This window comes from Aphanomyces astaci (genome assembly GCF_000520075.1).
Source record: "Aphanomyces astaci strain APO3 unplaced genomic scaffold supercont1.2, whole genome shotgun sequence".
Lineage (NCBI taxonomy): Eukaryota > Oomycota > Saprolegniomycetes > Saprolegniales > Verrucalvaceae > Aphanomyces > Aphanomyces astaci.
The window spans coordinates 113,823-125,669 of NW_009798265.1; the positions used below are offsets into that span (position 1 = coordinate 113,823).

The 11,847-nt window shown below is 51.9% G+C and overlaps 7 protein-coding genes across 8 annotated transcripts; 3 read left to right on the forward strand and 4 right to left on the reverse strand.

Annotated features, from left to right (window-relative positions):
• Positions 1-312: 312 nt before the first annotated feature.
• H257_00971 (hypothetical protein) lies at positions 313-2,260 on the forward strand (the record flags this gene model as incomplete). Its single annotated transcript, XM_009823933.1, has 9 exons — positions 313-735; positions 787-893; positions 959-1,060; positions 1,118-1,364; positions 1,418-1,486; positions 1,543-1,635; positions 1,684-1,828; positions 1,883-2,088; positions 2,135-2,260. The coding sequence occupies exons 1-9, from the start codon at positions 328-330 to the stop codon at positions 2,258-2,260; spliced, it is 1,503 nt and encodes a 500-aa protein (XP_009822235.1). The 5' UTR covers positions 313-327.
• An 85-nt stretch (positions 2,261-2,345) lies between these two features.
• Positions 2,346-3,885, reverse strand: H257_00972 (hypothetical protein). The gene has a single exon (XM_009823934.1). The coding sequence runs from the start codon at positions 3,856-3,858 to the stop codon at positions 2,380-2,382; it is 1,479 nt and encodes a 492-aa protein (XP_009822236.1). The 5' UTR covers positions 3,859-3,885; the 3' UTR covers positions 2,346-2,379.
• Positions 3,886-4,189: 304 nt separating this feature from the next.
• H257_00973 lies at positions 4,190-7,043 on the reverse strand. Of its 2 annotated transcripts, none has more exons than XM_009823936.1 (5): positions 6,465-7,043; positions 6,277-6,411; positions 5,838-6,224; positions 5,628-5,720; positions 4,190-5,578 (listed from the first exon to the last, which is right to left on the reverse strand). In XM_009823936.1, the coding sequence occupies exons 1-5, from the start codon at positions 7,026-7,028 to the stop codon at positions 5,102-5,104; spliced, it is 1,656 nt and encodes a 551-aa protein (XP_009822238.1). In that variant the 5' UTR covers positions 7,029-7,043; the 3' UTR covers positions 4,190-5,101. The 2 variants fall into 2 exon arrangements, with proteins under 2 accessions (XP_009822238.1, XP_009822237.1); XM_009823935.1 differs by having other exon boundaries at positions 5,628-5,789.
• H257_00974 (hypothetical protein) lies at positions 4,191-5,216 on the forward strand. Its single transcript, XM_009823937.1, has 3 exons — positions 4,191-4,238; positions 4,286-4,667; positions 4,713-5,216. The coding sequence occupies exons 1-3, from the start codon at positions 4,222-4,224 to the stop codon at positions 5,022-5,024; spliced, it is 711 nt and encodes a 236-aa protein (XP_009822239.1). The 5' UTR covers positions 4,191-4,221; the 3' UTR covers positions 5,025-5,216.
• Positions 7,044-7,109: 66 nt separating the features above from the next.
• On the forward strand, positions 7,110-8,118 carry H257_00975 (hypothetical protein). Its single transcript, XM_009823938.1, has 2 exons — positions 7,110-7,694; positions 7,745-8,118. The coding sequence occupies exons 1-2, from the start codon at positions 7,121-7,123 to the stop codon at positions 8,029-8,031; spliced, it is 861 nt and encodes a 286-aa protein (XP_009822240.1). The 5' UTR covers positions 7,110-7,120; the 3' UTR covers positions 8,032-8,118.
• A 170-nt stretch (positions 8,119-8,288) lies between these two features.
• Positions 8,289-9,116, reverse strand: H257_00976 (hypothetical protein). The gene has a single exon (XM_009823939.1). It carries the CDS (start codon positions 9,076-9,078, stop codon positions 8,362-8,364), a length of 717 nt encoding a protein of 238 aa, XP_009822241.1. The 5' UTR covers positions 9,079-9,116; the 3' UTR covers positions 8,289-8,361.
• Positions 9,117-9,358: 242 nt separating this feature from the next.
• On the reverse strand, positions 9,359-11,550 carry H257_00977 (branched-chain amino acid aminotransferase). Its single transcript, XM_009823940.1, has 14 exons — positions 11,431-11,550; positions 11,340-11,378; positions 11,183-11,286; positions 11,074-11,131; positions 10,919-11,029; positions 10,823-10,857; positions 10,667-10,751; positions 10,537-10,612; positions 10,388-10,472; positions 10,208-10,265; positions 10,102-10,140; positions 9,707-9,982; positions 9,543-9,626; positions 9,359-9,483 (listed from the first exon to the last, which is right to left on the reverse strand). The coding sequence occupies exons 1-14, from the start codon at positions 11,515-11,517 to the stop codon at positions 9,442-9,444; spliced, it is 1,179 nt and encodes a 392-aa protein (XP_009822242.1). The 5' UTR covers positions 11,518-11,550; the 3' UTR covers positions 9,359-9,441.
• Positions 11,551-11,847: the final 297 nt, after the last annotated feature.

Sequence of the window (11,847 nt, forward strand, 5' to 3'; positions counted from 1 at the left end):
CCTTCGCAATGAAGCATGAACTAACGGAATGCATGGATCTAACCCAAGTTGACGAGCCTCCAATCTCGCGCGAGCGACAGCGCGTTAAAGTGTCAACGATTCATGATTTGCAGCCTAGGTTCGTTAAGCAACGAACCAGCAGCATCGAAACGCACGCATGGAGTGGATATGCTCGAGAGGAGGTGGCGGTTATCCTTCAAAAGCGATTTGGTCTCGACCTATTTCGGCCTGGACAGGAAGAAGTAGTCATGGTACTGTACTTTCTGTCGATTTGGAACGTCATGGTAGACGTAGGCAGCAGGTCGTGGTCAAGACGTGTTTGTACTCATGCCAACGGGAGCGGGAAAGAGTTTATGTTACCAACTCCCGGCGTGCATGGATCCAGGGCTCACGATTGTGATATCCCCCCTGTTATCGCTAATTGAAGACCAAGTGCAGCATCTCAAGGCCCTCGGCATTCCCGCCACCATGCTCACGGGCGTAATACCCCGCGACGAACAAAATGCCATCTATTCCACCCTCTTGGCATCGTCGAAACCTTCCATCCAACTGCTGTACATCACGCCTGAAAAGCTGTCATCTTGTAAACTGTTGAAGCGGGCGATGCTCCAACTGTCGCGAGAACACAAGCTGTCGCGTTTTGTCGTGGACGAGGCACATTGCATCTGTCAATGGGGCCACGATTTTCGAAAAGACTACATGGAACTGGGCCAACTACGCCGTCGACATCCAGGAGTTTGTTCAATCGCAACACCCCCCTGGTTGTGAATCTCTCATGTTTTTTAGGTCCCCATCACGGCGTTGACGGCCACCGCCAGTGACAAGACAGTGCAAAGCATTGCTACTTCGTTGGGTTTGGTGACTCCCCACCTTGAAAAGACCAGCTTCAATCGGTACCAGCCACGACTTCGTGTGTCATTTGATTGAGATACCTCGGCGATCTCAAAGTAATATGCAGGCCCAATCTATCGTACTCGTGTCGGCTGAAAACCACAACGTTCGCACAAGACTTGAAGGAGTTTGTCCTGTGTCGGCAAGACCAGTCGGGGATTATTTATTGGTACGCCATGGGCAATGATCTATCTCTCCGATGAGAACCATATATCGATATATATAGTTTGGCGAGAAACGAGTGTGAAAAGCTCGTGGAGGACCTCACGGGAAGAGACCCGTCGCAGCACTGGGTCGCGTTCTACCACTCGGAATTGGACGCGGACGAGAAATCGTACCGCCACCAAGCATGGAGCAGCGGCAGAATCAAGCTCATCGTGGCCACGATGGCATTTGGCATGGGGATCAACAAGCCAGACGTGCGCTACGTCATCCACCACAGCCTGCCGCAATCCATCACGCATTTCTACCAAGTACATACTACTGAACACACAATATGCTGTAGATGACGTGGCGTATTCGGTAGGAATCTGGACGCGCGGGACGGGATGGACTGCATGCAGAATGCGTCGTGTACTACTCGTACAAGGATTACGTAAACGATGGCATTCCTACGAGTTTGCACTGTGACACTGTGGATGCAATATATAGTCGCGTCGCAAGAAAATGTTACCCAGTGGAACCGAGTCGCGGCAAGTACACTTTCAAAACCTCCGCCACGTCATGGACCTGTGCGAGAACACAGTAAGCTAGCTCCTTGTGTGTTTGTACAACGGTGTAAGACTGATGTAGACACTGTGTCGTCGGCAAATGCTACTCGAGCATTTCGGGGAAGCATGGACCGACGCCATGTGCCAGCAAACGTGCGATACGTGCCAAGGGCAGGCTGTCGACACCATGGACATCACAGACGACTGCCTTGCGCTGTGGGACATAGGTACTACATACTGTACCAGGACATTAGATTCATGAAAAATGGATATATGTGTAGTAAAACACTGCACCCAGTTGGGAGTCCAGCCCACATTGATTCAAGTGGCGCTGTTGTTCTTGGGCAAAAAGCTACCAGGAAAACAAAAGGCGATGCTGTCGGCCAAGATTGCCGGCTTTGGACATGGCAAAGCCAAGAAATACACGCGGGCGCATGTCGAGGGGCTGCTGTACTTCAACGTATATCGCCAATACATCACTGAAATGGTACATATATATATATCACCTACTATTTGTGCAATTATGTCTGTAGTCCAAAGTCAGTGGGAAATACACGACCTATTTCCTCCGCCTCGGCCATGAACACATGGCGTACGTTGACGAAACGCGCATCCTTCTGCACACCACAAGCCCCATCATCGAGGACCACCGTGAGTAGTACCTCGAACTCCCGTTTATAGCTCATGTGATTCCTTGTGTAGTGGACGATATATCGTCGCCCGAAGACGACAATGCAAGCGACATGGAGAGTGCAACATAAACTCATTCAAAGCGAAATTAAGGCGAGAAAACAAAGTCGACTTGGATGTCGTCGTCGTCCACGACCAACAGATCCAACGCCGTCTCGTCGTGGGTCGTCGTCAAATCATGTCGCGCGGCAAACGAGTTCTTCGACTTGGTGAATTCCTCGAGCATGTACAGCGCGTTTTCCGGCTGGTTCATGGGCACCATGTGGCCCGCTTCAAACACTTGCAAGAACGTCAGGCCTTGGAGACTGCGCACCTTGCCGGCCTTTTTGCCCTTGACGACCCAGTCCACGTCTTCGATTTGCGCAAATTGCGACTGGTACTTCCAGTCCAGCGCCACGGTCCACGCCTTGCAGCCCATCCAGTTGACAATGAAGTCGGCGTCGCCAGCGTACACGAGCACGTCGATGCCGTTTTCGACCATGGGCGTCACCAATCCGTCAAAGTTCTTCATCCAGTCGTAGCTGAACGCAGCATGCACGACCATGTTGCACGATTCCCACTTGGAGCTCTTGGGGCTCACGTGGAGCGCTTCCAGAGTCGACGGCAGGCGCAGGAACTTTTCGATCGAGCTAAAGTCGTAGCACATGGGCAAGTGCTCGCATTTTTCGCGGATGTCGTACACGTTCAACCCGGACAGTTGGTACGGCGTGACGAGGGCAGCATTGCAGTACACTTGGGCGACGAGGCACGCTACGTTGGTCTTCTGGCACAGCTCAATCATCTTGATGCACGCGGGCAGCGCCGCCTTCTCCGTCGCGTAGATCTCGTCCGAGATGGCTTGTACGCCGTACGTGTTGTTGTGCGCCATTTCGGGATACCAATTGTACTGGACTTCCGGGGCGGTGAGGCCGTTGCCGATACCGATGCCCTTGAGGTTGATCTTGGGGTTGCCGTCGTCTTTTTGGTTGCCGATGTAAATGCGGTGGGCCACAGCAGGCACGTAATGACCAGCATAACTCTCGCCAAACACGTAGAAGTCGTTTTGGGCGTATTCAGGATGCACTTGGAAGAACTCTTGCAAAAAGTGATACATGTCGTTGCCGACCATGGTTTCGTCCGTGTCGTATTCGCTCGTGTCCCCGTAGCTGAACCCTACGCCGGCAGGCTGATCGATCCACATGATGTTCGACTTTTCGTTCCATGAGAACGGGTTGCGCTTGAGCGTCAGGTCGTCGTTTACAGTGCATGGACCGTTCTCGCCCAAGAGCGCCAAGATCGAGCTACACCCGGGTCCACCCGTGAGCCAGATCACAAACGGGTCCGTGGACGGCGCGTTGCGCGATTCAAAGAACCAGTAGAAGTAGTTCTTGCTCTTGGACCCGTCGATCTTGAAGTACCCGCTCAATTGCTTGGTGGTGTCGCAGAAGCCTTCTTCCACGGGGGCTTCGTCCAACATCCCATTGAATGCCATGCTATGGTTTCCCATCTTCAGGTTCCACGAAATGTCTCCCATGGCCAAGTTGGCAAGGCACGCGGCGGCGCCCACAAGCGCGGCAAATCCTTTCATCGGGGTTGCTGGCAAATTTGATAGTCATCTTGGAACTCAAAAGATCTTCTAATAGGAAGAGAAGGACCAGCGTGTGATTGGCCATCGCAAACATTCCTCGTCAGTGATTGGTTGGTTTCACCGGCCCATTCCCACATTCCACGCCCCACAAACAGACTAAAATAAATACTAGAATCATTTCATACTAACTGTAAATACAAGTGATACAATAACTTTCCATAATATCCATCCTATCAAATCAAGATTTTCATAATTATCGACAACTATTTTGAACTATCCGACAAAATAAATAATCTTGTTTTTCCGGAAGTCCGGATAAGTATTCATTCATCGCACTGGCAGGCCGAAGGATTCAAGGACATCATGACAGGCATCACGAGGTATCAATATCGTTATGGATACCGGAGCTCTCATGTGGATGAGATAGAGTATTTACCTACGCCGACAGTAACATTCCCGTGCGGTACCAAGCTCTGATGAAGAAGATCGAGGAAATGGGCGCGAGGAAAGTGGGTCGGTTCGTCGTCCATTGTCGCATGCTGTCACGTCGCGTGCTTCTCGAAGGCTACGCGAACCAGCGCATGTACTTGCTGCGCATGTCTCACAACGATGACCTCATCTATGCCGTTCTGGGCAACGAGCGCACTGACGCGTCGTTGGGGATTAAGTTGGAGAAGGGGCTTCCGTCGAGCGACAATGGCCTCGACGGACCGCTGGACGAATGCTGTCTGCTAGAATGTGGGCTGGACGGCTCACATATCTTACAGCAAGTCGAGATCTACTTACCCAAGTCTGACGGCAAGTTCGAGGTACACATCAAGGGTCTCCGGACCATCGTCATGGACATGTTGTAGGGCATGCAATTTTCATTTGGCGACTTCCTCGTGAGCATCTGCACGTTTGTATGCCGCGCCAACACCCCCACGGGACTCATCGTCGAAGTTCAGTACATGCCGTGCTCGGCCGTGGGCGACGCCAATCAGGACAAACTGCTGGACGAGTTCATGACCATCCTCGCCGACACCGCGCCGGACGCGGCGAGTCCGGTGAAGAAACCCATTGCGAACGTTCTCGGACTGTTCCACAAACTCAAACTCGGCGACGAGTACAGCCACAAACACACGGCCATCCAATACGTCGCCGCGTTCAACCTGTTGCGCAAATAAGCTAGACATACTACTAGACCTACTACTAGTACTACTACTGCCCCGACCTCGATATTACGACTTCCACTTGACTTGCGTTAAAGCACAACCCCGAGACGCTCCCGCAGTCGAGTGAGTGGAATGCGCTTCTGGGCTTCCCACACGGCGCGGCTGGCGCGCGTGTCCAAGCTGGACGTATGCCGATGGCATTCGGTCCACCATCTATCGTGGTCGGGAGTTGTATATGCCGCATTGAGGTGCTTTCCATAGCTCAACAAATCTTTGGCCAATGGAAAGTCTCGATGCAACGCAAACTTGGACCCTGCACTTAGGTGCAGCGTTGTATCGTTCGCAGCGTCTTCCCAGGTCAACCCTCGTCGCAGAATGTCGTCCGTGGCGTAGAGGTGGCGGAGTATCGTGGTGTAGTAGAGCTGGGAGCTGGCGGTGTCGTAGTCGAGTGCAGCACATCGACCCAAGATCAGCCACAGATCCAACACATTGTAGGGCATGCATGCTGTGGTGGCGGATGGGTGGTTGAGAACCGCTTTGAATCGAACGGCCGCGTCCTTGTACTCCTATTGCGGCCGTGGGAACGATTCGCCACAACGATTCAATCACACGTACGCCAAGGTGGAAATACGCCTGGCCTTCCCATAGCCACAGCCTTCGTTTCCGGTCGAGATGATTATTATGTCCCCATAGCTCCAACGCGACATGCTGACACCGTTTGAGTAAGTGGCAATACAATCCAAGGGCAAAGGACACATGCACGATGTCACACAACACCTATTCCACTCTTGCTCGTCAAAGAATCGACCAGGTCGTATCAGCTACCTCTGGGTCCACGTCAGCTTCTGAAACCATGCGCAACGCATTGTCGAACGCCGCCAATGCATCCTGCAACAACGCTGGCTCGTCCATATTGCGCTGCCAAAGCAAGAGGAACCTCCGCCCCATGTTTAGCCACCACTCCGCCGCGCCGCCATTGTCGGACAACGGAGTGTATCCGTACGTGATGGCTTTGGTCGCGCACAGGAGATGCAGGCGCAGCAGCAGCGCGCGCTGCGGTGGCTCGTACACGTCCGTGTCAAAGTATGACCAGTACGCGGCCGCCAACTGCAGCAGGACCGAAATCGCCGTCCCGGGGCGCGTCGTCCACTCGGCTTCGAGGATGAGCACATGCATGAAATGTCCCTTGACATGGCTTTGTTTCCACGTAAACTGAACGGCAACATGTGTTGGTCAATACTAGGCGTGAAAGGGCATGGAGTACCCTTCGTCGAGCGGAGCTGCCGCGATAGGCGGCTTGGATGAGCCGCACGGCGTTGTCCATGGCGGCCTGTTCCAGCACTTGTCGTCGCCTCGCCTCTTGATGAAGCAAGATGCGATGGCTCCGATGCTGCCCCAGCTACATATCCCAGTCAGCAATAACCACGTAATAACCATGTCGCATGACAGTACAGTGGTGGATCGACGGTCCAGTACGAGCGTAAAAAATCGTTGAATGATGTATGCAGCCTTGTTTTGGCGCTTCAAGGTGGCGCGGTCGTGAATCTGTTGGGCAATGCGCGCTAGGAGGTCGTCCGGATTAATGCGAAGGGGGGAGTACGCTGGGGAACGTGGCAGTGGGACGGACGCGGCTTTGCGCGCGGCGACGCGTAGTGTGACCCACCGGCCGATGCGCTTCGCTGCGACTACATGGCGAAGCGACGTTGTCGGCGGAGGCGTCTTTTGATAGCGACACACGTGCACCTTCACGGGAGAACTCCAATCGCCTCTGTTTAGTTCGTACTGGGTGGACCAATCTGGCGATGGAACTTTGGACAGCACACGGACGTTGTGGTTCGAAGATGGAGATGGTGTAGAGACGACGACCTTAATGACCGACGTGGATGCAGTGGACAGTTTGCATGCCTCCATGGTATCAATCTTGCGCCTGATGGAAGTCTGTAGACGTCCTTGCCGCTGTCGCTCGCTTTCGATCTCGCTGCGCAGCTTCGACACGCGGTACCAACATGCTGCCATTATGGTCGCATTCTAATTTTAGGCGTTCAAGAAGTATGTGGCTTCAACTTGAGGTATCCGGATAACGTGATAACACAATTGTGGTCGACTCGATGAGCGACGATGGAGTGGCCGTGTTGCGACAACGATTGCATGACGCCGGCGTCATGATGCGCTATGACTACGCGTGGAAGCACAGCGAGTTCGGGTCCAAGGTGGATAGGCTGACTGGAGTCTGCCTTCGCTTCTTGTACATGGCAGGCACGTGGCTGAACGGCGCTTTCGACGGCGAAGCGTTGCGGGTTGCGTGCCGCTCGCTCACTCCAAGCGACATGTTGTTCGAGGCGGTGGAAGCTGCTGCGGGTCATATGAACTTTCACTTCGTTCGCGAAGGAGACGAGTCCAGTTCGCCACACGTGACGTTTTGCTTCATCGGTCCGTCCGAGATGGGGACGCTCGACGACACATTGGCGGCGACGTCGTTTCCGTCCTCGGGACTGTACTTCTTCCTCGTCGGCGATTCTGCATGTTTACCTCCACCAGAGTCGGACGAAGACGAGCGCATTCGCGGACTCAGTGCATTTGGACTTGGCCGCGAGCTGCATGCAAGCATGGGCGCCCGCGGGTTCCACGCGGCCACGCATTTCGTGTGCGAATTCAAGGACACAGCTCATACCGACGCATTGAGTATGCCATTCGACCTGCTCTGCTTTGTCGTCTCACATGTGACAACGTAGGCGAGGTCATGGACCAGTTCAACGTGCCGACGACCAACCTCATGGTGCACACCGAGAAGTGGGAGGTGTACGTGCCGGATGCCATGCAAAGGTCGTGGGAGGTGGACGCCGCCGACGACGCGTACTGGCAACGCCACGCCAAGGGCAGCGTCTGTGATAGTTGCCACCAACAGCATGCCAAGCTGCTGCGCTGTGTGCGGTGCTTGGCGGCGTACTACTGCTCGCGCGAGTGCCAAAAGGCAGCGTGGAAGCTACACAAAGGAGACTGCGAGACACCGACGAAATAACTATGCAAGTGAACATGGTCGGGTAGTTGTTGTTATTGTTACGTCTGACTGCTCTGGTGTAACTGCAATATCTACAGCATTATTATATGAGTCGGCAGACCGCCTATGGTGACACCAGATTGTGTGAACTATCAAGCTACTTTGCAAACAAAATTGGGGAAGAAGCTCATGGGTTACGGCGTTGCTCCACCTCAGTGAGCTCGTTGGTCAGTCGAAGTAGCCGCCGACACACGAGTGAGTCCTTTACAATGTAGTAACGTGGTGAATGGTGGTCGCATAAATACAAGTCCAATTATACGTCGAACTCGTTGGGAATACACCAAGAGCTAACTACCGATGCATCTTGGCATGCCAGAGCTGGTTGAGGTACTTGGCCACGCCCAACTGGCGATGTTCCAAGGCCACCCCGAGGGCCTGGTTGACCACCGCCAACGACTGCATGTCCGACTTGTTGTCGTAGATCCACCGGACGACCTCCAGTTGCCCGTGCTTGATCGCTTCCTCCATGATCGAGTGCCGCCATCCTTCCACGTCGTGGTCGTGGAGGTACTTGAGAATGCCCACGTGGCCATTCGCGGCCGCGACGAACCACACGCTCGTGTCGCTCGTGCGTTTGAAGTGGTTCTTGTGAAGGTATTGCAGCGACTGCACGTGTCCGTGATGCGCCGCCAGCACGAACGAGTCCTTCCATTTGTACACGAGCTTTGGCTTGCCGCAAGCCTCGGCGTTCTGGTCCAAGTGCACAAACTGCAGCCGGTCATGTATAATGTCCAGGACGTCTTGCCGTCCATACAGCACTGCATGCACAAACACCACCAAACGCATGCGCTCCATGCACTGCAGAAGCACATTCAATCGGCCGATGCCATGATGCGCGTACCATCGAGTGAGAACGACGTCCACTTCCTCGAATTCCGAGGGGTAGATGGTATAGCTTTCGACCCGCGGCTTGAGTTGGCAGAAAGGGATCATGTCGTGATGTATACCCAATTGGTATATACATATACATCGCAGAAGCTCGACGGAATGGAGCACGGACGTTGCCATGGCTTTGGCGAAGAAATGAGTGAGGGAGCTGATGTTGCACTTCTTGTGTGGAGTAATTTTCTGCTACGGGATATCGCGGCTCTGATTGGTCCAAATAGGTAGCCAATCCAACCCGGGCAGATCTTCGACAAATACTAATAAAAAAGCGTCAAAACAACTAAATGTGTTAATAATCATACTCCTTGTATACTGAAATACAGTGGTTGGTTACTGGTTTACCGAGTACGAATAATAATATTGGTTATTTTGACCATGGATAATATATACGGTAGTTGTTGCCCTATTTGCAGTATTATATTTAATATTTCTAGAAATCAAATACTAGGTAATCGATTGTGGCACATTCTATTACAGTTAAGCGTCTTAATTGATCACAACAGACCACGGGTGTTCCACGCGGCCATACTATTTGAATGGTTAGATCGTTCATATCTTATAATTTCCTCAAAAAGCATGCATTTTACCTGAATGTCGGTCATTTCGTTCCAAATGCGCTTGGTCAATTGGCCCGACTTGCCATCGGGCGCATCCAACGGCACGTTTACGTCCTATTAGGATCCCCGTTTCAACTAGTACTCCAATCCATCCTAGTATATACTAACTACGACTATTTTTAACTAGTACATACCTTTCCGTTGTAGTTGATCAACTTGACGGGAGAAATCACGGCGGCCGTGCCAGACCCAAAAACCTCAAGGAGGCGGCCTTCCTGCTCGGCCTTGACAATCGACGGCATCGTGATCGTGGTCTCCGTGACCTTGAACTCGCCCCAGCCCCGAGCCAGCTCCAAAATCGACTGGCGCGTCACCCCCGGCAAAATGTCCCCGCGGGTGAGCGGCGCCGTGACCAGCTCCTTCTCGCCTTGTTCGTTGATCCAGTACACAAACAAGTTCATCGTGCCGGCCTACACAATCAAACCATCATATGAATAAAAATGCCATAGTCCAGGCACTAGAATCCAATATATATATATATATATAAACACCGGTCAAGCCCTCTATATATATTTATATAAATACGTACTTCAGTGACAAGGTGCTCTTCGCCAAACAACCACAAAATCTATCACTTGCGATGAGGATATCCCATATATATATATATATCGTTCTGTTGGCAAAGTTGCAAGTACTTGAGAGTAGCCCTTCTTGGCCGCTTCCATTTGAGGCATGATCGTGGGGCCGTAGTTGCTGCCACAGAGAATATATTATTATTATTATTATTTCAATATATTAATAATTCAATATATTAACAATATGTCTATAAAAATACTTCAATCAAACCAATATTCTCCCATATACAACGAACGTACCCGCCCACTTTGGTGTTGCCCGTGCCACCAGGCCACGCTCGGACGTATTTGTCGTCGGCGAACAGCTTCACGGGGTTGAATCCCTCTAAAAGGACCCCCCAAACACATTAGAATTAATACTACTAGTAGTACTAGTTGTAGTTTTATACCAGGGTAGTAAGGACCCACGGGAGACAAGATCACATACACCTTGGCCTTGCTGGACGCTCCGACGCCGATAAAGGGCTAGTACTTCCATGTTAGTAACACGATATTGCGATATAAATTGTATCGACGTACGTGGGTGCTGACGCCAGTCGGGCGGATGTACAGCGAGTACCCATCGCCTTGGGGAATCCACGACTGGTCCAGGAGAATCAATTTCCTACCAAGGGGGGGTTGTTATGTACAACGAATGACATGGGGGTGGGTAGCTAGCTAGCGTTGCAGTTGTACTTGAGGCATTCGATCAACTCATCGGAATCGAAAGTCTACGGGTAGTTATAATGTCAGAATAGGACGATGATGGATGCTGGTGGTGTGGTATCGTACAGGGAGGAAGAGGCGTTCCATGGAGCTGTTCATGCGCTTCATGTTCAATTCTGGACGGAATAGACGAATCTTGCCCTTGTCGTCAATGTACGCCTTCATGCCTTCGAAACACTGCACAACTTCGTCATGCCATGTCGATACGACGTGAGGTTTACCTGCAGCGCATAATGCAACGAACTGGCAGCAGGGTCGATCGCGAGGGGACCGTACGGGCTGCATGACACAACTCTTAGATGCAAGAGGAGGGGATGTCGATGTGTATACCGAATAAGCGGCGCGCCCCAGCCGGAGGTCTTGTCCCAATCCACTTCAAGCAAATGGTCCGAGAACGTCGAGCCAAATGTGAGCTTTTCCTTGGGGGTTTTAGCCTACGTTCGACGAGTATCACTAACAAGATTTGAATCATGGAGATACATCATACCTTGGGGTGCGTGGTCTGGTGGATGATGGTTTTGCTTGCCTATCGTATACGCGCAGCATGAAGACTTGTCCTGTCTTCTCGATGTACGTACGTCAAGGCCAGCGAGCGCACTGAAAGCCTTGTATCCTTGAGACAGTTGAGTCGCCTTAAGCGCTTGGAGTTTGCGGGTCACGAACATGGTGACGCTACTGTATCTATCTATACCGTGGCAACTTTCAAAGTGACCCCACAAGGATGACGGTTTATATACCTGTGAAAATACATTCCGAGAGGACATGCAATACGTTTCCAGAGGTTTTCCGCGAGAGATTCCATGAAGTCGAGGTTGAAGTACATTCTGATTGGCCAGTTCGTTGACCGTAATCGTGTGGTGAAACACGTGGACGTTAGAACAAAGCAAATGGACCATCGCAGATAAATATATATATATATATATTATATACATGTCCAAGGATGCACCACTTGACAAGGCAACTTGCTACACAACGCACACTCTTGTTGTTTAGTA